The sequence below is a fragment of the Ipomoea nil genome, unplaced genomic scaffold, assembly GCF_001879475.1.
Source record: "Ipomoea nil cultivar Tokyo-kokei standard unplaced genomic scaffold, Asagao_1.1 scaffold3030, whole genome shotgun sequence".
NCBI classification, from domain to species: domain Eukaryota; kingdom Viridiplantae; phylum Streptophyta; class Magnoliopsida; order Solanales; family Convolvulaceae; genus Ipomoea; species Ipomoea nil.
In genome coordinates this window covers 6,406,050-6,433,630 of record NW_017619458.1, presented here as the reverse complement: position 1 = coordinate 6,433,630, position 27,581 = coordinate 6,406,050, and the positions used below count along the sequence as shown (strand labels likewise).

General features: G+C 32.2%; 3 protein-coding genes and 1 long non-coding RNA gene across 8 annotated transcripts; 2 read left to right on the top strand and 2 right to left on the bottom strand.

The window, feature by feature from the left end:
• Positions 1-168: 168 nt before the first annotated feature.
• LOC109163633 lies at positions 169-2,451 on the bottom strand. 2 transcript variants are annotated; one of them, XR_002051311.1, is made up of 2 exons: positions 2,413-2,445; positions 169-312 (listed from the first exon to the last, which is right to left on the bottom strand). It is a non-coding gene; the product is annotated as an uncharacterized LOC109163633 (long non-coding RNA). The 2 variants fall into 2 exon arrangements; XR_002051310.1 differs by lacking the exon at positions 169-312 and adding an exon at positions 1,561-1,779 and having other exon boundaries at positions 2,413-2,451.
• Positions 2,452-12,157: 9,706 nt separating this feature from the next.
• LOC109163629 (RNA exonuclease 4) lies at positions 12,158-15,633 on the top strand. Its single transcript, XM_019312366.1, has 9 exons — positions 12,158-12,367; positions 12,471-12,552; positions 12,672-12,750; positions 13,573-13,657; positions 13,985-14,093; positions 14,470-14,558; positions 14,639-14,703; positions 14,791-14,869; positions 15,006-15,633. The coding sequence occupies exons 1-9, from the start codon at positions 12,245-12,247 to the stop codon at positions 15,159-15,161; spliced, it is 867 nt and encodes a 288-aa protein (XP_019167911.1). The 5' UTR covers positions 12,158-12,244; the 3' UTR covers positions 15,162-15,633.
• A 1,636-nt stretch (positions 15,634-17,269) lies between these two features.
• LOC109163632 (transcription elongation factor 1 homolog) lies at positions 17,270-19,117 on the top strand. 4 transcript variants are annotated; one of them, XM_019312370.1, is made up of 5 exons: positions 17,270-17,401; positions 18,198-18,334; positions 18,558-18,628; positions 18,716-18,737; positions 18,822-19,117. In XM_019312370.1, exons 2-5 carry the CDS (start codon positions 18,222-18,224, stop codon positions 18,877-18,879), a joined length of 264 nt encoding a protein of 87 aa, XP_019167915.1. In that variant the 5' UTR covers positions 17,270-17,401; positions 18,198-18,221; the 3' UTR covers positions 18,880-19,117. The 4 variants fall into 4 exon arrangements, with proteins under 4 accessions (XP_019167915.1, XP_019167917.1, XP_019167916.1 ...); XM_019312372.1 differs by having other exon boundaries at positions 17,271-17,405; positions 18,196-18,334; XM_019312371.1 differs by having other exon boundaries at positions 17,272-17,401; positions 18,192-18,334.
• Positions 19,118-19,303: 186 nt separating this feature from the next.
• Positions 19,304-21,347, bottom strand: LOC109163630 (E3 SUMO-protein ligase MMS21). Its single transcript, XM_019312367.1, has 7 exons — positions 21,157-21,347; positions 20,994-21,065; positions 20,628-20,738; positions 20,407-20,511; positions 19,933-20,072; positions 19,741-19,820; positions 19,304-19,658 (listed from the first exon to the last, which is right to left on the bottom strand). Exons 1-7 carry the CDS (start codon positions 21,250-21,252, stop codon positions 19,501-19,503), a joined length of 762 nt encoding a protein of 253 aa, XP_019167912.1. The 5' UTR covers positions 21,253-21,347; the 3' UTR covers positions 19,304-19,500.
• Positions 21,348-27,581: the final 6,234 nt, after the last annotated feature.

Below are 27,581 nucleotides of genomic sequence, written 5' to 3'. Positions count from 1 at the left end.
CATACACTGAGGTCTACCAACTGTGGTATGAGATTGGACAAGAGGCACAACTGGTTGGCTATCAGAAGATGATTGTTGCACATTGACAGAGTAGGTTGCTGCATAGTCACCAAACAATTCTACCCTGGCAGCTTGGATCTTCTCTAAACACTTCTTCCCATTATCTTTACCATAGAGTTCCTCAAATTGGTATGGCATATATTCCAACTTATCTCTTGGGTCCAAGATATTGGCAAAGAAGATCAAGAAATTCATTTTTTTAGGATCTCCCCAATACTTTTCAAATTTAGATTTCATTTGGGATCCCATAACCTAAGAAAACAATGAATTAAATACAAATAGCGAAACACAATTTCAGAAATAAGATTAACCACTGAAAATGACAAAATCATAAATAAGATTGATCATTACCTCTATAGAATTACCAGCAATAATCATGCTACTCAACATGCAACTCAAATCAGATATCTGACTGAAGAAACTGTTAGAGGTGACATATAGAGAACCAGATATTCTCACTGTCATATCATAAAACCCTTTCAGCAGAACTACCATGTTTTCAACAGAACACCAGTCAAGAAAAGAAGGGACAGAATCACCAAGATCAGCAGAAAATGAGGGCTCATTCAATGAATATGCATCAAACACACTCTTGTAAGCAATGACAGTGTTAAACATCATGTATGTGTTGTTCCATCTTGTTGGAATATCTAGCTGTAAAAAACATTTTGTTTCCACCCCAAGCAGTTCTGCAAGCTCTTTGAATTTTTTGAGCCTTGCAGGTGAGTTCGTCATCCATCTAACAGGATCTCTGACCTTCTTAACAGAACTATCTGCAAATTTTAACCCATCCTGGACCACCAGGTTTAAAATGTGGGCTATGCACCTCATGTGCATGTAGTTACTCCTAACAGTGGTTGTACCCCAAGACGACAATTTGGACTTAAAAAAACCCATAGCAGTATCATTGGAAGATGCATTATCTACAGTGGCAGAAAAGACATCCCTAATCCCCCAGTCAATCAAACAACTCTCTAATGCCTTAGCTATATGCTCCCCCTTGTGAGAAGAAATAGGGACAAAGGATATGATTTTCTTATTTAGTTTCCACCATTCATCTATGAAATGGGCTGTCATATATCAGTAGTCAAACTAACCCTTTGAGTGTTAAGTCTAAATAGCTTCTTAAGGTTTAATCTTTCATCAAGGTAAATCTAGTAAATGTTCCTTGAAATTGTCCACCTAGAAGGTATACAAAATCTAGGGCAAGCAACCAAAATAAACCTTTTAAACCCTTGCCCCTCCACAAACCTAAATGGAAGCTCATAAATAATAATCATCTCACATAATGCCCTACTAATGGCTTCCTGATTGAAAACTCAAGTCCCTAATTCCCACACTACCCCTTCAGAACCCCCCTCAGTAGTAGATGTTGTCACATCAGTGAAAGTAAGCAGTGACTGCCTAGTATCCTTAGAGTGAGGATTTTTTTAGACAGCCAACCATATGATTCCTTAAAGATGAAGTGCCATGCTTTAGACTCACATGCAAAGAGTCTAGCACAGTATATGCATTTCCTCTTTATTAATTTTCCTTCAGAATCATGGATCTTTTCAAAATGATCCCAAACTTTAGATCTAGACTCAACCTCTTTCCTCTTCTTTGCAGGAACAACAGAATTCACCTGAGGCTGCTGAGCAGTTGTCTTAGTGCCTTGGGCTAGTCTTCCATGTCCCTCCTGAGTTGAGGGTTGAGTCCAGAATCAGTGGCACTGTCCATCTATAAAGATGGGCACCACTTTTCATTATTCAATTTCCATCAACAACTCAACAAGTGAGCAACCACATATTAAACATACAAAGATCTAGAATCAGACACAATAGTTTGTGTCATCATTTTTCCAGATTTCACAATTAGCACTTAAGGGCCATACATCCATAAACCGATAAACATAATAACATATACAATTATACAAACAAATCCAGATTCAGGAACTCATTCCAGTTCATCATTATCTGGATTTGAGTTAAGGGCTTCCACCAATAAATGGAAATTCCAAAATTGGAGATTTCACATTTAAGCCTTTAACTCGGATTGGGACATTACAAGGCAGAAATCACAAGTTCACAACCATAATATATCACAATATTCACAAATCAACAAGCAGAAATCAGTTTCTCAAGGACTTCCACCAATAAATGAAATAATGCCATAATATATCACCAAATATTCATCACAGTCTCACAGAAGAGACAGAAGACAACAAATCACAATACATCTCACATAAATCAAGATATATAAAATTAGGGTTTTCGATTTCACAATGCTTTCACCAAATATTCATCATAGATCATCATAATATAACAAAAAGTCACAAACAGTTCATAATATAAACTAGGGTTTACGAATTACTTGATTTCTCCCAAATAATCCCTGGAGAACAAGGGTTTCTAATCACCAGTTCACCATGTCTTCCACCACTCCAAGTCTCCAAGTCTCGACTTTCAACGCCCACCGGAGAACTAGAGACCACAAAAATCATAATCGGACTATCGGAGAAAAAGAGAGAACTCAAGCTCAGAGAGTGAGTCTTAGAGAGAACTCAGTCTAAGAGTCTAAGACTAAGAGAGTAAGAGATTTAGAGATTAGAGAATTGGAGAACAACGCAGAGAAAAGAGAGACAAGAGAGTAGAGACTACAGAGAGTCTAAGACCAGAGAGTCGAGAGAGAACAGAGAAATCTCAAACCCTAGGTCAGCTGCGCAAATGGGAGAATGAAGACCAAGTCTCCATCAGCATGTATATATACACAGATGAAACGACGTCGTTTAGTACTATGACTACGCAGCCCTAAGGATGTTCGGGTTTTCGGGCGGGTCGGATATCAAAATATCCCACCCCACCCGAACTCCTTAAACCGACGACATTTTGGTATGCAGATCGGATAAGAAGCTTTGGATTCGAACGGCGTCGGATAACCTCTTTTCAGTTGTCGGGTCGGCCGGGTTGTGCACAGGCCTATTTGACACCATAAGAAATCAAATACGAAAATAATAGATTCCGCTTTAGTGATGTTGTGTTCTAAGCCTTTAACCAATTCACATGTTTAATTTTGAGTTCTTACTAGATTAATTTAATTTGTTAAGACACGATATGAACTCACATTAATATGTTAAAATTATTGTGTGTACAGGTTTATATAAATTTATTACACAATATACATTAATGACATGTTTACTATTATAATTTTTTATTTAGATTAAGGGTTAATATTTGATGCACCATCGATGTATAGATGTTATATACTGACGGTGAAGGAGAATAAGAGATTAATGAGAATTATTATTATGAACATTAAATAATATTTAAAAATGAAAAAAATTTAAATGGAACTATAAAATATGTTCATACTACATAGCGGCTAACCTACATACTATATTTTTGTTTTCCAGTGTACAAGTAAGTTTGGTATGTCCTTTCCTTTTGCAAGTAAAACATGTAATTCCATTACTTTTAAACTTTAAAGCTCCTTTCATTGACTGAGGACGACCTTTAAATTTAGGAGTTTAGGGGTTTAAATAGATTTATGAGTTTAGATAAACATGGGAAATTAGATGATTTTTGTTAATTAAAATTAAAGAATTCTTAATTATAAATATAATAATTTAGAAATTAAAGTCAGTTCAATTCTTAATTATACTAATTTAATGTTAATTAAGAGACCTAATTATTTCTAATTATCATATTTGTTAAATTAGTATAATTATATCATAATTGTTAAAAGTAAAATCAGAATAGAAAGATAAGGGAGAAAGGGAGAATCATCTCTTCATTCATTCTTTCCACTGTAAGAATATATATATATATATATATATATATATATATATATATATATATATATATATATATATATATATATATATATACAAGGTAACGTAACGGAAACAATAATGGAAATAATTACATAACTATTACAACCGTTATAATACTATATAATAATGTCCATAATAAGTATAATATTTATAATACTCTCCCTTGGACATTATTTGACCACGATCTTGTCTCGTCAAAAACTTGCTAGGAAAACTCGGTGGGAAAATCTAGACAAGAAAAGAGTAAAACAATAGAAAATATATTCATGCCTCATTAAAAACTTCACTAGGAAAACCACGTGGGAAAAATCTAGTTGAAGAAAAGAGTACATGATATATGTAAAAACATATATGGTATTGGCCGTCTCATTAAAAACCTTAACTTAAGAAAACCTAGTGTGAAAAACTTATTTAAGGGAAAAAGAGTACGACCATAAGCCTTCAGGGCGCAAACTGCATAATCTTCAGGATTTTGGGGTTTGTCCATTTAAGCAATTATTTTGCAACTTTTCCCCATTGTCATTACTCTATCATACTCACACCTCGTTAAAAACCTCATTAGGAAAACCACGTGGGAAAAACCTAATTGAGGAAAAGAGTGCATGATGTATGTGTATTCTTGTTTTAGATTAGTTGCCTAATTAAAAACCTTAGATTTATGGAAAAACCCCGTGGGGAAAAAAATTTAACTAAGGAAAAAGAGTACAACCGTTAGTCATCAATCTTCAGGATTGATTCATGTAAATTATACTCCCCCTCAAGATAACAATCTTGGTGTCCTATACATTAAATTTCCAAAATGTATAGATGAATTTTGTAAATAAATATGTATAATTGTCAATGGAACAAATATACTTTATAATAATCGCGTGACTCTTCTGGAGCTCACGTGGGTATAAGATTGAAACCATAATATCTTAGTCAAAAGATTTCATTATATATTATTTTATCATTTCGAGCTACACAATATTTATTGTCTTTTTACAGGACAATGGGGGTAAATATAGTACAACCAGTTTTGGGACTTGGCATTATGGAGATACAAAAATAATAGCCAGTACCCAAGTAGCCCATTATATATTATTTTTATAAGTATCTAATCAAAATCAAGTATTGGCTAACTGTTGTAATAAAAATTCTTCAAGGAGAAACTCGATTTTCAAGTCGAGATAATACTTAGTTTTCCCAAGCTTTTGTTACAAAATCTCCGTCTTTAGACATGAACTGATATCATCAAGCTCTTTAGATATTTCATTGATGCTTATACCATCAATATTGACTGAGATAATAAATAAGTCAATTATCAACTCTTTATTGAACACATAATGGTACATATTATTCCTTCTACATGAGGATAATAACCTCATTCGCAACTCTTTAAAGAGTAAATAATGGCACATAATAATACTTAAATAAATCCTCATTTCGGGAATTATAAATCCATAAGGAATTTTATAAATTTAACTGCATATCTAAATTTATTATTCTGCCAATTGTATTATGTAGTGGAACTTAATGTCATTTACCGTGGGAGAGTATATTTGATTAAAATCAATTACGGGTCTCTGCGTGAACCCATAGGCTACAAACTCGCTTCATATATTATCACCTCGTTATTCTTATTTCTCTTTCATGCACACACCCATTTGTAACCTTCAAGGTTAATGCTCAACGGTGTAATGTTATAAAGAGAATTTGTTCATTTTAGCGAGTCGAGCTATGCCTTAATTGCTCCTTTATATGTTAAATAGTCATGACACTTCCGGTGTCTAACTCTGGATCCAGATTATCATATAACGAGCAATTTGTAATGACAATTGTGTTGTCGACAACTATAACCTTTTTATAAATGTCTCCCATATTTGTAAAAGTTAATGACAATTTTCTAAAACAACCAGATTCTAGACATTTCCCAAAGATATTTTTATCTGGTCGTTCCACATTCCTAGTATTACGTTTGTTTGGTGCACCTATAAATTTTACTAGGGTTTTTCGTCATTTGGACGAATGTCTGCATGACATAATTATTCAATGCTATTTCAAGAGTGACAATGTTTCTTTACTAGATCTAGTATTATGATTCATATCTCTTTCACGCATAGATCTTCTACACTTCTAGTGTTAATGAGTACCGGTGGATATATTTGTTCCAAGTTTGGGGAAGGTATATGGGACTTAGTCACTCTTTTTATGATCCGTATGATCAATAGATATATTTGGCAGATTATTTGCTAATTTTCGCAAATAGATTATCTTCTGAACTTCCAGTTCAGTCTAACTAATACGTGGATTTAAATAGTGATTATCTTTTCATTTTATGAAGTTTCTCGACATTCTATTAAATTTGGGTTCATATCTCCCCCTAATGCCGTGAACCGATGTTCATAAAGTATGCAGTCAGCGTACCTTAGCTTATTACTTAGTGACCCCCTATCATGGGCTCTGAGTATATAGGTATCAAGCGGATATTGATATGCTCAACATAGCCCTAGAGGTACGCTATGGTGGTGAATTGGTGATACAAGAAATCAAACTGCATACTAATAATAAAACGCAGATAGGGAAATTGTAGATTTTAGACACGTACTTAGTATATGGGGAGAAAAAATATGATATGCAGTGAGTCAGATTTGGACTCATAAATATAGTATATGAAATTGAATGTCCCCCCAAAAATAGATCATTTAAAAATTTGCTTCAGGCTAACTAACATGATGTGATTCATTTCTAAACTTTCAACCAAATTTCATGTAAAATAATAATTATATCATGTAATCATATCGCGATAATATCATAAACTATTTTTGGTAGTGATGGGGAATATACCTCGGGTTCAGGTTCCCCGTACGCTCCCGTGCTCCTACTTGGGTCGGGTTAAGCAGTTCGGGTCAAGGTCAACCGACCAACCCTTGACCCTATAAAAAGGGCCTTAGCCCTCCAAGTTAGGGTGTCCTCTCCTTGCCCTCCTACACTCCCTCTCTCTACAATGGAAATCTCTCCCTTCTCTCTAAAACAACACAAGAGCCATTGTGAATAAAGGAACCATTGAACTATATTTTCCTCTTGTCTACACACATTATGGTTCATACTTATTACATACGGTACAGACATCCTACTACGTGGGAATTACCCGTATCAGGTAGAATAGCATAACACTAAAGATAGGAAGTTAAGACTTCTTCCATGAGTCACAAGTCATGAACCATTAATCATCCAAAGATTATATAATTCTCTTATGAGGTCTTCTAGACCTTTATTAGGAGAACGGTCCAATTACAAGTCACATTGTTAAATAGAGAAGGCTAATAACTTATAGTATATTCCCACATAAACTAAGTTTTAGATGTATCTTTCAAAATGCAATGACACTCAAAACTTAGTATAGTTTTGCTATGTACTACTACTGGAGTACAAGATGACTAGCCTTGAAGACAATGAGACTTACACTAGTGTTATGAATTCACCTTCCGTGCAAAACTATAGTCAATACTCACACTAGATATCACAATATTCAGACTCATATAATCTAATTGATATCACAAGATTAAACTAAGGTTTAACAACGACAGGTGCAACCTAACAATGAAAGCCATATTGAGAATTCATGCTATTGTCTCACTTATAAGTTGTGTGATAAAATTCAACAACTATAGCTTATAGTAAATAATTGTATCATATTCTAATCAACATGATCGATAGCAAGTAATTGTATTTTGAGCTATGCACATACATTATCAATGAATGTGTACGTAGCGGCATGTACGATGTGTACAAAACATGACATGACACGTATTTCTCGTTAATATATCCATAGATAAGAAAAGAATGTGAGAAAAATACCGTTCACCGAAGATAATGGACAAATGGTTGTTGTGCCTAGCGAAGCGCTCGTTCAGTGTTCTTCGGTCTAAGGGCCAAGATCTACTATTTTATTAATTAATGCTCTCACTGGTAAAAGAACCAGGTTTGATGAAGCAATGCCAAGGGAAAGCTGGACGTGAATGAAGACGGATTGGAGCTCGTCGTTATGGAGCCGAGACGAAAAGACGTCAAAAACGGTAAGATTAGAACCACCGTCAAAATAACTAGTGGTCTACGATAGAGTGAAGAACCTGCCATCACCACTAAGGCTCCAAACACACGACACGTACACATACACAAAATACATTGCACAAATTACTCAACAAAACAATTGTAGGTTCAGAACACTTTGGATATTTGTTTGAGGATGGTCTATCTCTTGATAAAAGTCGTACTTGTATTCTAAGGATCCAAACATATATATAATGTAGAATCATGAAGGGTATTTAAAATAATGAATGCTCCAAAAGACTTTAGCTACAAGTACACTAGACTAACCACCGTTAACACATAATCCCTGTTATCGATGCTTTGAACTACCAAAATTTGCAATAACAAATATATATGTATGCAGATATACTTATATGTGGCAAGCTAATTTTACTTTGATAATGGGTTTATAATATGCATACGCTATACTCCCAGGGGTTGTACCAAAGTCAAACCATGCGAATATCATGCAAGATTGCAAGAGTTAAACAAAAGGTACTTATTAGCTTTTAGAGAATTAAAACACTGCCCACGGAGAAATTGCCAAACCAAGAATTGCAGTCATCACGGAAGAAGCTGCGACAAATTAAAGATTGCCCAATGAAAATGATGTGCGGCTTGTGGCCTGGAATTAATCAACTGCCATGCGTCCAAGGAACTGCCGCCCAGAAGAAATTCCACCGACGTTGCAGTGTCGCCGATTCGCCGAAGGGAACCGAGTTGCCGTTGCCATCGTCCATCGATTGGTTTTGGGCGGAAGAAGCTCGTTTGCTGCAGTTAGGGGTGGAAATAGGCCAGGCCGAGCCAGGCTTTGAAAAATTAGGCCTGGGCCTGTTATGAAAACCTAAAGCCTAGGCCTAGGCCTGGGCCTGTATGTAGGTTTTTTTTTAGGCTCAAGCCTGAGCTTGCAGTTGGCCTGGCCTGGCCTGGCCCGAAGCCTTTTTAAAAGCCTATTTAATAAATAGGCTTTTAAAAAGGCTTCAAAGTATGTCCTAAATAGGCTTTGAGCCTATTTAAATAGGCCTTTGAATCTATTTAGATTACATTTTAAAGGCTTTTAATATATACCTGTAAAAAATTTATAAAAAATACCTAATACATACATAAGTAAAAGTTCGTAATACAATTTCAAAATTCATAATACAAAATTCAACAATACAAGGTTAATAACCACAAATCCATTATACAAAAATCCAACAAAAATTTATCAACAACAAACTCATAAGTCTATAAACAACTAAACAAGGTAAGTACTAAGTAACATACTATATTACTATGTCTATGTATACTGTTTAACACAACCTTCTGAGCCAGTTTCTTTGCATTCATTGAGAAGTTTTTTTCTGGAAATCCACAATGAGGTTGTTCTCCCTACAAAGACAAGAAATAATGAGCCTTTTAAAATGGACAGAGTCATACATCAGTAAAAGAAGTGTGAAAGAAAGAATGATAACCAGTCTACTCATTCTTTTGCTTTGTTATGTTATTTTACTTTTTCATGTGGAGTGGAGAAATCAAATTACCTTCAATCGTTCATCCACTTAGTCCAAGGGCCAGTCATGTTATAAGTTGGTACAGACTTTCATTTGTAAATATTAGACTACCTAAGAAAATAAACTTCAAACACTGAAATCATAACTTACTTCCCAATATGCCAACTTTCTGCTGAATTGCCAGTTAAAATATCATAAGCATTGGATGCCTTCACACCTGCAATGTGATAAATCAGAATAATTCTTAATTTTTCAACATTACTGGCTAAAGTTTGATTGAGGAATTTAAAAATCTTTTGTTATTGACAATTGAAGTATCAGTCTTCATACAAGCAACTACATTGCATTTAATCCATTGGAAACTCAAAGAACACGTCATTGTTCAACAGAAAGAGATTTAACTTGGATAGAAGATTCACTAACTCACATAGTTAATAAAAGGATTTGGAATTTCAAAATATACAGAAAAAACACCCATTACAGTTTAAGAAAACATTCAAATTGTACTACACTATATTTTAAGCATACTTCACAGAAATATCATCTGATCTTCAAGAACTCAAAAGGAAACATCCATGTCAAGTAAAAAAGACCTCGAAATAAACCAAAATAATAGGCTATATCACTTACACTCCAAATTATTTGTCAGTGACTCAATGACCTTTACTCCAGCGATAGTAGTATGTGCATTCATTTGAGTGCTTTTGTTATTTCCATCACTTTTAATCTTTTTCGCCTCAATAGAAACCAACTTAAGCCAGCAACCAGTCTGCCACCGTCCAAGGCAGCCGCCGCCTCCTCGCCGGTCGGTCGCCGCCTCACCGCAGCATGTCGCAGTATCCACTCGGTCGCCCAGCAAAGTCGTAGGATTTAGGGAATTAGGGTTGAAAAAGGGTTATACTGTTATATATACATTAGGGTTATATCATAAATATAAAAACATATTAGTTCTAAAATGTAATATATAATAATTATAATTATTAAATATAAATTTGATATATATATATATATATATATATATATATATATATATATATAAACAGGCCACGCCTGCAGGCTTGTAGGCCAGGCTTTTAGAATTAGGCCTGGGCCTATTTAGTTTAATAGGCTTCTAAATAGGCCTAAGCCTGGTCTTTTTACTAAACAGGCCAGGCCAGGCCAGGCCCTAAGTAGGCCAGGCCATAGGCCCCTATGTAGGGGCCTGACCTATTCCCACCCCTAGCTGCAGTGATGGACACACCGTCGCCGGACTGCGATTGTCTGCAAAAACCAGTCGCAACCACACCGAGGACATCGCTGCTGTCCCATTCTTTCTCAACCTCTCTCTGTTCGCCTGAAAGTCGCCGGCTGAGCAACGGATTCTGAAAAATCCGGAGAGCTCAGATTGACAATCTGATTGGGCTGGGGACATCCAACACCCCCAAATCCCATCTAAGCCCTCTGATTGGCCATCCAAAGACCGGATTAGGGATAAATCGATGATGGTTGTGGCGGCGATCTGGACGTCTGACCATGGAAATGATGAAATGGTTGGGGTCTCCTGTCCTTTACGATCACTTGATGATGGCCTGAGCTTTTCCGGCGCACTGGATCTCGAACAGAACCTTGGTGCGATTTTGGGTCTACGGGATTTCGGCCAATCTTCCGACATTCAAATCCAAATCGTAGGGAATCCAAATTGTAGAAAATTCATCCCGAACAACTTTTTAGTTCACCGATCACCGTGGTTGAGCTGCTGATAACGTGTTAAAAGTAAAATCAGAATAAAAAGATAAGGGAGAAAAGGAGAATCATCTCTTCATTCATTCTTTCCATTGTAAGAATATATATACATACAAGATAACGTAACGGAAGCAATAATGAAAATAATTACATCACTATTACAACCGTTACAATACTGTATAATAATGTCCATAATAAGTATAATATTTATAACAATAATAATCATATTTGAATTTTGAACATAATAATTTAACAACTCGTGCAAATATGATAATTAGAACATCTAATTATCGGCAATGCATATTGTTAATCAGTAATAATGTATCTAATAAAAAAATGCGTAGGAAATTAGATATATAATCAGTAATAATGTACTGTATCTAATATATTGGCAGTGCATATTGTTTTTTAATGATGTGGTATGATATCTTTTTCCATCAGTGTATAATATTAAAGTATCATTTTAATTCTACTACAGTTTCATTTGACGATCATGGTTCACACCAGGGACGGAGCCAAAAGCGGGCGGGGGACGGCTGCCCCCCCTCACCCCACCCCACCCCACCCCACCCCACCCCTATATAATTCTTGTATGTATATATGTATATATAGTACAGGTTTTAGTATTATTATAAAAAAAAAAACTATAAAATGTTAATAAGAATGAGTTAGATTAGTTGATAGAGCACATGTTTGGTAATTGTTTCAAATCCTAGCATTAACATATTAATTTTTTCCATAGCTTTTTAATATTTGATACACACACATTATATATAATATTTTTTTATAATTTATAATGTGTTTTCTATTCAAATTATTTTGTCAAATTTATTTATTTATTTATTTTAAATTATCATTTTTGTTTTAATGTTTCGCCTTTGAAAAAAATTTCTGACTCCATTCTTACTTCTTTATCCCTCCCTCACCCGAATTTCTGGCTCCGTCCCTGATTCACACAGTGTTGTGTATATAGTTCACCGTATAACAATTGACCAAAGCAGGAAACTTAATTGGGCCACATGAGCAGGGTCCAAATTAAATTACAAATAATTTGAGGGTTCCCAATGATATATTAGTGTCTCTTATAATGAACGATGAATCAGAAAGGCGGAAGAACAGAAGCAGGGTTGAGGAGGGAGGCATGGCCAGTCAGCTCAAAAACCCTAAAAAGCATCCCAAGCTAAACCCCAACTGGGCTCAACTCTGTGAAGTATGCTACCCGCTCTCTTTATATTTCTTTTCCTATGTATTTTTTTTTTTTCAATGTTTCCTGTATGCAACATCTGCTCCTTACCGGATATTTTGCTACGCAGAAACTCAAAATCAATGGCTCAAAGAAACCGCTCATAAAGGCTTCACCAGCATCGGAACCAGAAACCCAGAGCACCATATTGGGTAAATTTTGAGTTTCTAAGAATTTTTCTTTGTTTCTGTCCTGCACATTTTATGATTCTTTGATTAAAATTTTGATCCTTATGTTACTGATTTATTGGAAATTGGAAATGAGAATGCAGGGAAGCGAAAAGAGAGGCCCTATGAACAAACCGATGACTCAAAGCCCAACCCTTTGATTCCTACCTCATCTGATTGCAGGTGATTGGTTATGTTCTTAGTTTCTGAGAAAGGATGTTGCTCTTCTTGAGATATTTTGATTATATAGTGACAAACCTGAAGCTGATACTTTAGGCCAGTTATTTCTTCTGGTTGCTAAATTTGAGCTGATTATATAGTGAGGAGCTGTGTAATTGTACACACCCCTGAATGCTCTTCTTGAGCTTTTGTCATCAAAATTTTGTATGTCTTATTTGTTGCATATTCTTTTTTCATTATGCTTATGTTACCTTTCTCCTAAATTTAAATTTGCTTTAGTGCCATTTCGAAACCTACCTACATGTTTACATTCTTTTTCATCCCTAATTTTCCAGTTTTGGTTGTTGCTTATTGGACGATTGGTTGGTACTGCCACTTTTGTTTTCTATGTTCAACTCTAATTGAATGGAGAAGATGCATTCAGAGCTAATATATGAAAAAAGTTATATAGCATTCTTTTTTTTTTTTTTTTTTTTTTTTTAAATCCAATGTAATGTGAATTTTAAAAATTGATTGACTATTAAAGTTATATTCAAACTCTTTTTGTTTTTCTTCAAATTTTAGTACTCCAACCGTCTTTCATGTTATACAATTTGATATAGAGGGAGACGGTGTGCAAATGTACATGCACATAGTGGTTTATTGTTTTCCGTTATCTCATTTAAGTACATTTTTTCCATTAGCTTTTAAAATTAACATGTTGGTATGCATGAATAAAAAGGGATTATCAAAATTGCTTCCCCTATTCTATTTCGCTGATGTGCAAAACTATTTTTAGTTCGAAGGTTGTTTCCCTTGCTCTTTCACTCATTGACTATATTACAGTGCTACAGATGTGATAGCCATGGATTGTGAAATGGTAGGTGTCAGCCCTGTTGGGAACAAGAGTGCACTTGGGCGAGTCACTTTGGTATTCATCTGTTTCTCCTTTTGCTTCTAGTCAAGCATCAATTGATTCTGTTTTTCATGGAATGGTTTTAACAACATAAGTTGGCTTCATGAATTCATAATGGATAGGCAGCATAAAATCTAGAGGATTTATTCAGTTTGCAATCTCCTAATTTTACTCCAAAATGTAATTAAGCCATATTTTCCATATCACTCCTCATATATTGGTTTTATTGGGATAATCAGATGGGACTAATATTATATTTCTCATTTAGTTAACGTTTAGAATATTCCATTCCTATCTTGTTTGCTTTGTTAAAGTTTCTGATTGCAATTAGTGTTATGTCAGGTAAACAAATGGGGAAATGTTATATATGATGAATATGTGCGCCCAATGGAACGTGTTGTTGACTTCCGCACCAAAATTAGTGGAATCCGACCTCATCACTTGAAGAAAGGTTTAGTCATTTCGGCACATCTTGACACTTTAAGAAGCAGGAAACCTCATAAAATTTCAAACATACTGAAGAAAACCAATGATAGTTTTGTGCTTGTAAAAACCCAATAACTTAATATCCTATTATCATTCACTTTGGGCTTCACAATAGCCATCTTACAAAAATTGTTTTGTTTTTTACTTTTCCTATTAGATACTCAATGCTATACAGTTTGACATATTTTCTTTTCGGTTCTGCTCTTGTGTCATGCTGCCTTTGATTCTTGAAATTAGTTAGGATGCTTGACTGAATAATTTTATTTACGTACTCCAGATATGTATGTATGTAGTACCTTAAGAATTGTATGTTAATAATTTGATTTTAATGTTTTCTGCAGCAAAGAATTTCAATGCTGTTCAGAAGGAAGTTGCAGAGTTGATTAAAGGAAAGATTCTTGTTGGCCATGCTCTGCACAACGATCTAAAAGTTAGTCTATAAATTTTGCACACTTAGCTTCATCAGACAGTAACTGTTGCGCAATCTTGAATGTTTTTTCATTCATGTAGGCATTGCTATTAAGTCACCCGAAGAACGATATTCGTGATACTTCTGAGTTTCACCCTTTCCTAAAGTAATTTGTTTGAGTTGTTTCTACTTTAATATTCATTTGTTTTTAACTAGTATGCAATTGTTGGCTGAAATTGAGATTATGATGCAGAGAAGGGCGTAGCCGTGCCCTTAGGCTTCTTGCAGCTGAAATTCTAGGTGCAGATATTCAAAACGGGGAGCACTGCCCGGTTCGTCTTTCACTTTCGAGAATGCTTTCTTTGATGTTCTTCATGTATTTGTAACACGTAATGGGAATCGCTAAAGGTTTACATAGATAAAAATTTCCCAAAAAAATCAGAACCTGCATAACACCCTTTTTCTCAGGTAGAAGATGCCCGTGCTGCAATGATGCTATACGTGAAACACAGAAAAGTATGGGAAAAACACATCAAGGATTTCATGAAGCTGAAGAAGAAGCAGGAAAAAAGGAAACATAAAAAGAAGGCGAGAGGTGATGAAGGTCAAGTAGCACATGAATGAATAATGCCGGGGAAGCCTCTTACTAACGTTGTTGTATGTTGGAAGTTACCATTTTCACCCTGGAAAGAAATTCTTTCTGCTAAGCAGGGGGGGGAGTAAAGGAATCTGATTGAAAAGAGAAACCGGGGAGCAGGTAAGGCTGCTTGCTGCTACTTCTTTCGGTTTCCAATCTTTCGATCCAGTGGATGAAATTGCTTCATTTGACATGAAAATGTACTGTGTACGATGTAGTGTTTACCTGTCACACAGGTTAATTCATGGGAAAGAAGGAAAATGCTACAATGCCCTACATTTTAAGGTTATAACCAGAAATTCTTGTTATACTGTACTATAAAAGTAGAGTGCTATTACACCCAGTAGTTTTCTCCATGAATTGAAGCAGTTGGTGCTTTGACTTTCTTGTCTTTCCTCCTGTAGTTATGCTACTGCTGTGATGTTGTCATTATAAGGAACCAGTGAACTATGTAAATCTCTAATTTGTTACTGAATTAAATGCTTTAATATGGGAATAAATCAGTGTAAAACATTGAATTTACAATATTAATCATAAAGAATACAAGTGAACTTTCAAAGAATAAATTGTCACATGATCAAAATTATGTTTTTTTCTTTCTTTTTTCTTCTTGAATCAATTAGTGTGTACCATGTTAGTATAATCACAATAGTGAAGATATTGGTCCATTGTGTGCTATTCATGTCCAAGATAGAATAGCCGTGGGATAGATCTCATACCGGGCAAATTATTGTGTGGATCTTGGTCCAAAACATCGTTGTGACTATTATAAGTGAAAGTAATGTACATTACGTGTTAGAATACTGTACATTATGTGTTTAGAATAATGAAACATCTGGAGTAATATAATGTATATTATGTTTTAAAATAATGTACATTATGCTTTAGAATAATGTACACTATGAGTTATTATAAAAATATATGTTACAGCTGGACGTGTGAAAAAATAAAATTAAGTAAAACGACGTCATTTTTTGTCTATGGTCCACGATCCACGCAATAATTATTGTTCGGGTTGCCAAATTAGGACCAACTCGATACCGAACAATCTTGATCCAAGTCTAAGAACAACAATTATACTGTGGACTGCGGTCCATAAAGCTTTGTGGACCATGGTGCAAAACGGCAGACACTATAGTGTATTTAAACTGACACTGTCTCACATATTATTTTTATTATATTATCAAATGAAATTGCAATTGAAATGAAACTGTAGTTATATTGAAATGAAACTGCAGTGTATACAAAATGAAACTGAATAACAATTTCACATATTTAAGTATAATTTGCCGTCTCAGAATGGTCTCGCCATGATCACATTTTTCTTAGGCTCTAGCCGATTAGGCAATCATTATTGTGTAGACCATATTTTGTCTATTGTCAAATAATGTACATTCAGTACAAAAATAATGTACATTTAGTATATTAAAAATGTACTTTTTGTTATGGTCCATGTAACATTTGCCGTATATAGTAGATATTGAAGGGAAAAAGATCAAATAAGCTCTCAAACTTTATCTAAAAGTCAACTAAACCCCTAAACATTTCAAAGTTACAATTAAATTTATAAACATGTCATTTTGATGCATTGAAACCTAACAATAAGTTAATAACATGCTATTGCAGGTCACTAAAATTTCAACAACCTTTTAACCAACCCCGCCAAAATTTAAAAAACAAATACGGAGAAGCGACCAAAAGGACACCTACCTGAGAAGGCGACCACGGCTAACAATTATCTTACTATTTCAGAATTTGACACAATGCTTAAGCATTGTAGAATTTTTCTATCATTATTATTATTATTATTATTATTTGTTCTCCATTAGTTTGTATTCCATTGTTTAAAAGTAAAGAAGTAAAAGAATAATAAGTTTTACAAGGTAGTAATTAGTTTTGTAATAACCAAAAAATTTGATTATATGTAGTCAAGCGGTATGAAGTGACTTTTCTAAATGAAAGGTCATAAGTTTGAACTTGAGTGGAATCAGTATTGACACGTTGAATTTCAATTAAGAAAGTATATTTGAACAAACGACATAATAGAATACAAAAGTCTCCAACCAAATACCCCTTAATTTTATCCTCGAAAGTTTCGCGCAAAATTAGAAACCCGTCGCCGCTGTACTTGTGGGCGGAGACGAGGCCCGTATAAAATTGACTTCGTTCATCTCTCTCGATTTGCTCTTTCATCTCTGCGAGATCTTCGTTTTGAATTGAAAGAGAGGTACTTTTCTTCCCCTTAATTTTCTATTTCTTCGTAGCTGTCTCTACTAGTTTTGGAGTTGGTTCCTCGTTCAATTTGTTTTATCTTTTCCAATATGATTGCGGAAATTGTTGCAGACTTGGTTTTTGTTGACTTCCTGCTCAAAGGATCTGGATTTCATACGTTTTTTGTTTTCTAGGGTTTTAAAGAATTCAACTGTTTCCAAATTTGTTGTTCGTATATTGCTTTAAATTTAATCTCTGGAGCTCTGTGTCTTTTAGGGTTTAAGATTTTGGGGACGAAGTCAGTGAATTCTCCCTTTTTGGTATGGAGAGATCGAAAAAGTTTGCTGTTCTGTTTTTCTCTCTTTTCCCCTTAAATTTGATTTTTCTGCTAGGAATTTTGATCATGTAACTATATTGTTTGATTGATTACAATGTGGTAATCAATAGGGGAATATAATCATTTAAGGAAGTTAGATTTAGATATATGTTGGGCTTTGTTCTTTCCATTTAAAGTACCTTTTGTTCCCATAAAACCTCTTTTCTGATCTGTTATCAAGAAATTAGCATGTGTTTTCTTGCTAATGTTTGATCAAGATGCTCAAAGTTTTGTTTAGATAGATACTATCATATGGTTTTTTGGTAGTCCATTTATTGGTGAGATTTTCCTTCTTTTTTTTTTTTTTGAAAGGAAATTGGTGAGATTTTCCTGAATTATGTCATGAAGCTGCACCATTGGCTATTTATTTGAAGATAATAATGTGGTTTGAAAGTGTGTTTAGGTGGTTGGTTAAAACTTTGAATCATTTTTGCAGCAAGAATAAGAGTTAAATTGGAGTATGGGTAAGAGGAAGTCAAAGGCGAAGCCACCTCCCAAGAAGAGAATGGACAAGCTTGATACTGTTTTCAGCTGTCCGTTCTGCAGTCATGGGACTAGTGTGGAATGCCGCATGTAAGTATTTGTTTTGGGTCTTCTATTAAGTTTCTTCCTGTGGCACTTTACAATCTTGATGTGGTGAGAAGCTAGCGTTTTATTTTGTATGTTTCAATCAGTGAATTGGCCATTACCCTCTTCTAGTTTCAATCAATTACTCCATATACGAATCAGTCATTGCTTTAAGATTGGTTCCAGCTTCTGTTGAGTATACTCACTCTTGTTTGTTATGTGGTTTCAGTGATATGAAGAACGCGATTGGTGAAGCAGAATGCAATATTTGCAAAGAGAGCTATAGCACAACTGTGACAGGTGAACATGGTCTACTTCCCTGTCGTTCTAATACTTCTTTTGTCCCCTTTTTCATTAACTGATTGGTTTTTCTTCATGTTTCTGTAGCTTTGACAGAGCCTATCGACATGTAAGTACAAAAAGGATTTGCTGTGCTTTCACTAGCAATATACTTAACTTTGTATCTATAAGTAACTAAAATATATGCCTGCAGATATAGCGAATGGATTGATGAATGTGAGCGAGTTAACAACCCTGAAGATGATGGCTAGGGTGTTTGATCTATATACAAACAAGGATAGGTTGTCTACTGTTCCAATGAACCTGTTGATGGCCTGTTGTTGTAATGCTCTGCTTTCTTTACCTTAACATAGTATATACATATCCGCGATGAGTGCCTTCTATGTTGTATGTAACATGGTACATACATATGTTTATGCTTACACTGCAAGATACCATTTGGTTGTTATATGAAATATAAAGATTTCTGTCTTGATAATTCATTCAAAATTCAAAATGTTCTATACGAAGTATTATTTAGAACTTTAATTTTTAGAAATAAATCAAATATAATTAAATTATAATATGAAATATGGAGTGTTTAATTTTTATTAGGTGATTGACCTCTAATTATTTTGTTCAAGTGTAATTTCTATAATTCATTTATAAAGGGGAAATGGTACTTCCATCAAATTCTTTGCACCAAATAACATTACAATTTTTATATTAATCACAAAACAATTAGATAAAGACTTGTCATTGAGACAATTTAGTTAAGATGATTTGAAGAACATAGGCATAGCATTGCTCAAAATATAATGTAAGCATTAGTTACCAAACATGCTCTTAAATGCCATGATATAGTTTTTACACAAAACCTCTTCAATCTTCATTCATTCTTCATCATCCTCTGCTGCTTCAGGCAGCACTGTGAAATCCTCTACCACCCCGGACCCAGCAGTTTGTTTACCCATTGTGCGCAATTCTTCGATTTCTATCAGTAATAATGCATCACACACAATTCTCTTTGCCTGCAATACTTTTGGGCAACCTGAAAGACGGAAGCTCTGTATTGAGCAGCTGTAAATAGATGGATAGAAAATTTTAGATGCGCATACATGAGGATGAAGTACCTGCAACTGGACAACGACCACCCGCATCCTTTATGTGTTCCATAATAGCATTCTTCCCATATATGTGTTTGCAGTCCATGCTGTATCAATTATGCAGCAGAGAGTTAGAGGACAGGATACCCCTTTCTTAGAACTACCTAAAAGTCTTCAGCATTCAGGAGATGGAAAAGCAAATATAATGTATTGCTGTACCTTCTAACAGGCTCAACCAACTCCGTGACAGACCTTCCAGTTATGGGACAAGTCACATTAAGGAGGTTATGCTCCGAACTGGTCATTATAATATCCTCTTGCTCTTCACCCGGCATTGGTTGTCCAGAATGATGAACAATCTATTTGAGGAAAAGAAAAGCAGATAAAATGTGAGTGTAGTTCATGTGGTCACTAATCCATCTTGAACAATGGGGAAAAAATAGTTCAAATTAGCATTTTCATAAATCAAGTTGGAAGCAAAATGGGGATCATTTTATAATTGAGCCAGCACTAAACTTCTGATTAGCACTATATGAAGCTACACACAACATTTAAGTGAACTATGATGAAATCATTAAACCCGATTTCATTAATAAATAAAAGAAGAAAGGACAAAAAAGTATCAACAGAAGTAAAGAGTGGATTTCAAAAATGTAAACCAATGTAGTTTGTTGATCTCATAAGTGGACATACCCAAACAGCTTCCCTAAATTGCCTTACGAATGGTTGATTCTGACGGGGAGAAGTTGCCTTAGATTTTGCAATCTCAGCATCAAACAACTTACTAAAATCTGTTGGCTGAAATCAAATGACAAAAAATAAGAGCTCAAGAATTGCAACACCCTTACGTTCTTGGGTAGCAATCTAGCATTAAGACTGAAAATGAAAATGCTACTGCAAACGGAAAAAGAAACCTGTGGCCCAGGCTCATACAAATTCCCTATACTTTGGATCGCACTAGACAAATGCACACAGTCATCATAAGTTTTCGACAAATGAATCAGACCATCTTCAAGCTCCTTCACCTGCCATTTTAACACCAACTTAGCTACAATCTTATTTTATGTTGTGTATAAGGAAGAGCAATAAGGTTTCTAAACAGCGCCCAGGTGGTATCATAATCATGTTTAGGTTGTTTAGATATCATAATCAACTTGGTGCATTATCTCTTAAACACTATTGAAATTTGACATGAAGCACCTAAATTAGTGCTCTAAATAAAATTTGCCTGAATTTAGGGACAAGGGTTTCATCAATCCAGAGTTTACAAGTAAGAGTACCCTTTCGGATTTGTTATCCATCTCCAAATCTACCGCGACTTCCTTCATCAGAGTCATAGCCTTCCTCATATCCTGAACACGTAGCGGGATAAATTTCAAGTAGAAAATTTTAAAACAGGAAACAAAAAGTAATATGATCGATAAATTGAGTGAACGTTCATACTCTGAGAAGAGTCTGATTGTCTGACTCGAGCATAGACGTAACTGTTCTAAGTCTTCCAGGAGGGTTGACGCTGCGATGACCTGACGTCGACGCCATTCGCGGCGGCGGCTTCGGATTTCACGGCGGATCTATTCCGGTCGGGTACTGAGTTTGGGAGGGAAACGATTGTTGAGGCGGGGAGAATTGATAGATTTTAGTGCCTTATATAAAAAGAACAAATTAGATATTTGACCCTATAGTCTGGGATAATTCGAACCATGAACCTGATATTTTCAATGGTTTTACATAAGCCCTTTTCTTTTCTATAAAGAATTGCACTATACATTTATCACATCTACTAATTCTATTATTCATTACTAGTAATTGCACCCGTGCGATGCACGGAATGAATTTGTTGTAATATATTAAAAATATTTGGATTGATATATAATTATTTAAATTAAAATATCAAATATTATATAGTGCAATTGAATAATTGAGTTGGATCGATTATGTTTTCTAATGTTATTAATGCTTGAATTCGAACAAATAATTATTCAATTAATAGCCAACGTGTAGATGTACGCATCCGGTGCTGAAACTTTAGAGATATTATATAGCAGTGTTTATGATTTGTATTAATTGGTCTAATTAGCTCATTGTCTAGCTTGCAACTCAGTTATATAAATTATTTGTATAGAATATACAACATACAACATAAATATTAATATTAATTGATATTTAATGTAATATCACAAAAATAAAGTGATGTTTAAATAATATATAAATGCAATATGTACCTTAGAGTCATGAAATAAGCACTCTAGAGTTTGGTGGTTGACGCCTTGACGGCTGTGCGTTGATTCTCTGGACAAATAACAATGCGTCAATTGAAGGCCTATAGAGTTTTTCCTTGTCTTGGAAGATAGATCAGAGGCACTAACAAAATTTGACTTCATTACTAAACAATAAAGAGAAAGTTGAGAAATATAAGAGAAGAATTAAAAGTATATAATGGTAGAAAATAAATGAGTTCGTGATCCTTTTATATTCAGGCAATACATATCAGTATCAATTTGTCTATACTATAATTATTAAATATTAATTATTACTATTTATTAATATAATTAATTAATTAATTATTATTTAATTCATATAATTATCATAATATAATTGCCGATTATATTTCCAGTGAAATATTAATATATATTCATTTCATTTTCTAATATTTCATTTCCTTTTGAATATGTTCATTTCTTTTTTCCTTCATACAAAGAATAAATATTGATTGCCATATTTTTTTCCTTCATAATTTATTTGTTGGTTACTAATTTTTTGGTAGGAAAAACTGTGTTATATTTTCAGTAAAATATTAATATATTCATTTCGTTTTTCTAGTATTTTATTTCCTTTCTCCTTCCTAAAAAGAATTAAAATTGATTTTCATTCATTTTTCCTTCATAATTTTTTTTTTTTAATATTTCATTTGGTAGTTACTAATAACATATTCCCGTGTGTAATATTTATTTATTTTTTTGTTCATAAAAAGAATTAATATTTATTTTCATATAACTAAAAAATAATATAATTATAAAAATATAATTGCTGATTATGCTTCCAGTGAAATATTAATATATTCATTTCCTTTTTTCTTCATAAATAATTAATATAATAATAATAATATAATTTGCTAATTATATTTCCAGTGAAATATGAATATATATATATATATATATATATATATATATATATATATATATATATATATATATATCATATTTTCTTCATTCTTTTTTCTTTCATAATTTTTTCCTAATGTTTTATTTGGTAGTTACTAATTTATTCGAAGGGAAAACTTGTGTTATATTTTCAGTGAATTTTTAATATTAATTTCTTTTTTCATTTGGCCTACTTCCCATACCAATTATTAACAGAATACTAATAATAGATTATATTCTCGTGTGTAATATTCATTTTTTTCATTCATAAAATGAATTAATATTCATTTTTTTCATTCATAAAATGAATTAATATTCATTTTCATATAATTTAAAAGTAATATACTTATGAAAACATAATTTCCGATTATATTTTCAGAGAAATATTAATATATTTATTTTCATGGCATAAAATTTAAATAACTTTATTCTACAAAATGTTTAAAAAAATTATAAAATCAAATAATAATCATCACAACATACTATTACCACATATTATAACCCAAATTGTATTTTAATTATAAAAAAAAAAAATGCTCATTGGCATATTTGTAATTTTGAGTAAATAAGTCAGCTTGTGTTTTGTTTCAAAGTGCACATTTGTCCTTCTTCGAGTGCGTCATTTTTATTACATAATATTCACATTTACTATAAATTAATTACCAATTAATACATTTGCAATATTCTAATTATACAATATTACCAATTAATACATTTTAATTACTTTCTATTAAAGATTTGCTTTCCAAATAAGATTTATAGATTATTTGACCAAAAAAATATAAAAGATTTAATTAATTTAGTAGAAAAGTTTGGGCGGGAAAAAGGCTATAGGAGGATTTTGTTTATATATATATATATATATATATATATATATATATATATATATATATATATATATATATATATAGATTGATTCATGATATTTATCAAATTGTAATTTTTTAAATATAAAATTTTCTCATGTTTAGGTATTAAAAAATATTTTAAAATTATTTTTTATTAGTAAGTATTTTTATTTGTAAAATATTTTTCAGCAAATCAAACACTCCCTTAGTCTCTAATAAAAAACGCTATATTTATTTGTAACTTTATATTAATTTCATTTTGAAATCATTGGTTCACATCTTTGAAATATTTATTTTTTTTCTTTAACTATTATAAACAAAATTTATGATAGTTATCAAATTGTATTTTTTTTTTAAAATAACATTTACACATGTTATGAGGAGTTAAAAAATATTTTAAAATTATTTTTTATTAGTATGTATTTTTATTTTAAAATATTTTCCAGCAATCCAAACACCCCCTTAGCCTCCCATAAAAAATTGATAAAAAAAATCATTTCATTAAGGAAATTGAAACTAATTAAAGTAAATCTAATCATGCTATATTTATGTGTAACTGTATATTAATTTCATTTTGAAATCACTGGTTCACATATTTGATTTTTTTTTAATTATTATAATTTATTAACAAAAATGATATTGTACTAATTAATTTATGATATTTATCAAATTGTATTTTTTAAAAATATAACAGTTACACATGTTATGAGGGGTTAAAAAATATTTTAAAATTATTTTTTATTCGTAAGTATTAAAAAAAAAAATTCCAGCAACTCAAACACTCACTTAGTCTCCCATACAAAACTAATAAAGAAAAGTCATATCATTAAGGGATTTAAAACTAAATAAAGTAAATGCAACCATACTATATTTATTTGTAATTGTATATTAATTTCATTTTGAAATTATTGGTTCACATATTTGAATTATTTATTTTTTTATTTAATTAATTTATGATATTTATCAAATTTTATTTTTTAAAATATAGTGTTTTACCCATGAATTTTTTTTTTTTTTTTTTGTTATTATGAATTTAAAATTAAAATAGAAAAAATAAAAAGACGTTAAAATGTACAATATAATAATATAGTTAGACTTTTATATATTTGGTCAAGTATCTATTTTCATAACATACAAAATTAAAATTAAAATTTTGTATAGTTAATATAATCTCTAATCATGTACATATTTAGATAAATTTATAGCAAAAATTCATATAATTAAGTTGATTTATTCTAAATTGTATTTCATATATATTATAATGCTAAAAATATGAATAATAATAATAATAATAATAATAATAATAATAATAATAATAATAATAATAATAATAATAACAACAACTAAGAGAATCGTACTTAGAAATCAATAAAAATATAAATTCTAAATTTTGTATGAATAAATATAAACTCTAATCGGACGCATATTCTTATATGATTGTATAATACATTGTATATACAAATATTGTGGCAATTACTATAATGTCATTAATTATATTAATTATAACATTTGTTCTCTTCCAATATTTAAATACATTACCATAATAATTACACAAAAGAATGAAAGAAAAATTATGAGAATAATTATCTTTAATAAAAATTAGAAAATTATATTAAAAAAATAATCTATATAATAAGGTAAGTTTAATTTATTTTGTGCCATATATATTATATATTAAGTATAAAAATATATATGTATATAAATTACCATAATAATTACACCGAAAAAGGCACAAATATATACGGAAGAAATCTTATTGCTATAGAATTAACATTGTTTATGGTAAAAAGGCACAAACATAGTACGGAACAAATTAGGTAGAATTTTATGGTAAAAAGGCACAAATAAAATTAGTACCGAAAAAGGCAAAAATATATATGGAACAAATTACTATGTTAATAATTACGGAAGAAATCTTATTGCTATAAAATTGTCACAAATATATACGAAAGAAATCTTTTTGTCACAAATAGTAATTTTATTGCCTAACATAATTTGTTAATTATTAAACATTGTTTATGGTAATTATTGTATGACATTTAATACTAAAATTATTAGGTAGAATTTTTATAATTAAGATATAATATTATTAAATCAAATTTATTAAAAATAATGTGTCCACAATATAAAATAAATTATACTTGTCTTAATAATTATTTATTAATATAAATATACAATTATAAATTTGTATAAGAAAAACACAGAAACTTCTATTAAAAAAAAATCTCTCCATTTCCTTTTTCTCTTTCCTCAGCATCGCATTCCCAATCTCTATAGAAAAAGGCAAAGTAGGATGAGAAAAGGCCTTCATCTAAACCGTCCTCACCCCTCAATTCGATTTAGCTTTTGTTTGATTGCTGTTTTGCCCAGCGAACCACATAAACTCATAACGCTACTTGTTGAAGTAAAGCCTCTTTAAGTATCTTCAAGCTCATACCAGACGATATAAACTGCAAAACATATTGAAGTACGGGGGAATATAATTAGAAAAATGTAGAAAATTCATACGAAAAGAAAGCAAGAGATAAGTCTGAGATTCTTTGATTGATGAGACAACGAAACGGCAAGACAGCTCTAGTATTTGTTTCTTCTTTGCTTCACCACCACTCCAAATACCTGCAATCATTATATCAACTCACAATATTAGTGTTTTCACACATCTAATAAGCATATATGTTTTATCTTATATGTTTAATGTACACTCTTAGAATATATTATTGTGAAGTTGAAGATCTGATTTTACCAGAGAAATTAATTTAATATCGGTATATATAATATACCCATAGTAAAATATTTTATGGGTAAAAGCTATAAAAGATGAATGGACTTACATGAAGCAACCACCAACAGAAGGAAGAGACTTGAAAGACTTTGGAAGCAATGAAGAAGATGATATTGGTCTAAAGAGATTAATAATGATGATAATATATATATATATATATATATATATATATATATATATATATATATATATATATATATATATATATATATATATATATATATATAGAATCGCACTCAGGTGCGAATGCTTCGCCCAGGCGCGAAATAGGAATGAATTATGTTCGTCCACGTGTCCAGATCTAATGGATGAAAAACACTGATTTTTTTAAAAAATGCCGTGGCATTTTCGTAAATAATTGAACATCGAAGTGCAAGTAAAATGTATTACAAGTGGATGTAAAATGTATTATAGGTGCAAGTAAAAATTTACACTGAGCATCAATACTTAGTTGCACCTATAATTCTAAGTAGTTGCACACATAGTTATAAGTAGTTGCACATAGGTGTATGAATGTTTGCGAGTGGTTTTCAGGGGTATTACTACCCGCTGAACTCAGATCAATGAATGTTAACAAGGCAAAATTACATGCACTTATAGGTGAAAGTAGGTGCACCTATAGTTATAAGTAGTTGCACCTATAGTTATAAATAGTTACACATATAGTTATAAGCACACCCAGCTGCATGAATGTTTGCGGAAAGTGAATGCTAACAAGGCAAAATTACATGCACTTATAGGTGAAAGTAGGTGCACCTATAATTATAAGTAGTTGCACCTATAGTTATAAATAGTTGCACATATAGTTATAAGCACACCCAGGTGCATGAATGTTTGCGGAAAGTGAATGCTAACAAGGCAAAATTACATGCACTTATAGGTGAAAGTAGGTGCACTTGTAAGTGATTTTACTTGCACTTCGATTTCAATTATTTACGAAAATTCCACCGCGTTTTTTTTAAAGTTATTAGATCTGGACACGTGTCGCGCGCTGATTCGTTCGCATTTCCCTCCTGAGCACTTATTCGCACCTGAGTGCATCCCTATATATATATATATATATATATATATATATATATATATATATATATATATATA

Bases quoted from the DNA above. Each gene is read 5' to 3' on its own strand.
- LOC109163629 (XM_019312366.1), top strand. From the start codon at position 12,245: ATGAACGATGAATCAGAAAGGCGGAAGAACAGAAGCAGGGTTGAGGAG. The intron at 14,704-14,790 runs GTAATTTGTTTG...ATTATGATGCAG, and splicing joins GAGTTTCACCCTTTCCTAAA to AGAAGGGCGTAGCCGTGCCC. The intron at 14,870-15,005 runs GTTCGTCTTTCA...CCTTTTTCTCAG, and splicing joins AAAACGGGGAGCACTGCCCG to GTAGAAGATGCCCGTGCTGC.
- LOC109163632 (XM_019312370.1), top strand. From the start codon at position 18,222: ATGGGTAAGAGGAAGTCAAAGGCGAAGCCACCTCCCAAGAAGAGAATG. The intron at 18,335-18,557 runs GTAAGTATTTGT...ATGTGGTTTCAG, and splicing joins ACTAGTGTGGAATGCCGCAT to TGATATGAAGAACGCGATTG. The intron at 18,629-18,715 runs GTGAACATGGTC...ATGTTTCTGTAG, and splicing joins CTATAGCACAACTGTGACAG to CTTTGACAGAGCCTATCGAC.
- LOC109163630 (XM_019312367.1), bottom strand. From the start codon at position 21,252: ATGGCGTCGACGTCAGGTCATCGCAGCGTCAACCCTCCTGGAAGACTT. The intron at 20,739-20,993 runs GTACTCTTACTT...TTAAAATGGCAG, and splicing joins TGGATAACAAATCCGAAAGG to GTGAAGGAGCTTGAAGATGG. The intron at 20,073-20,406 runs GTATGTCCACTT...TTCCTCAAATAG, and splicing joins AATTTAGGGAAGCTGTTTGG to ATTGTTCATCATTCTGGACA.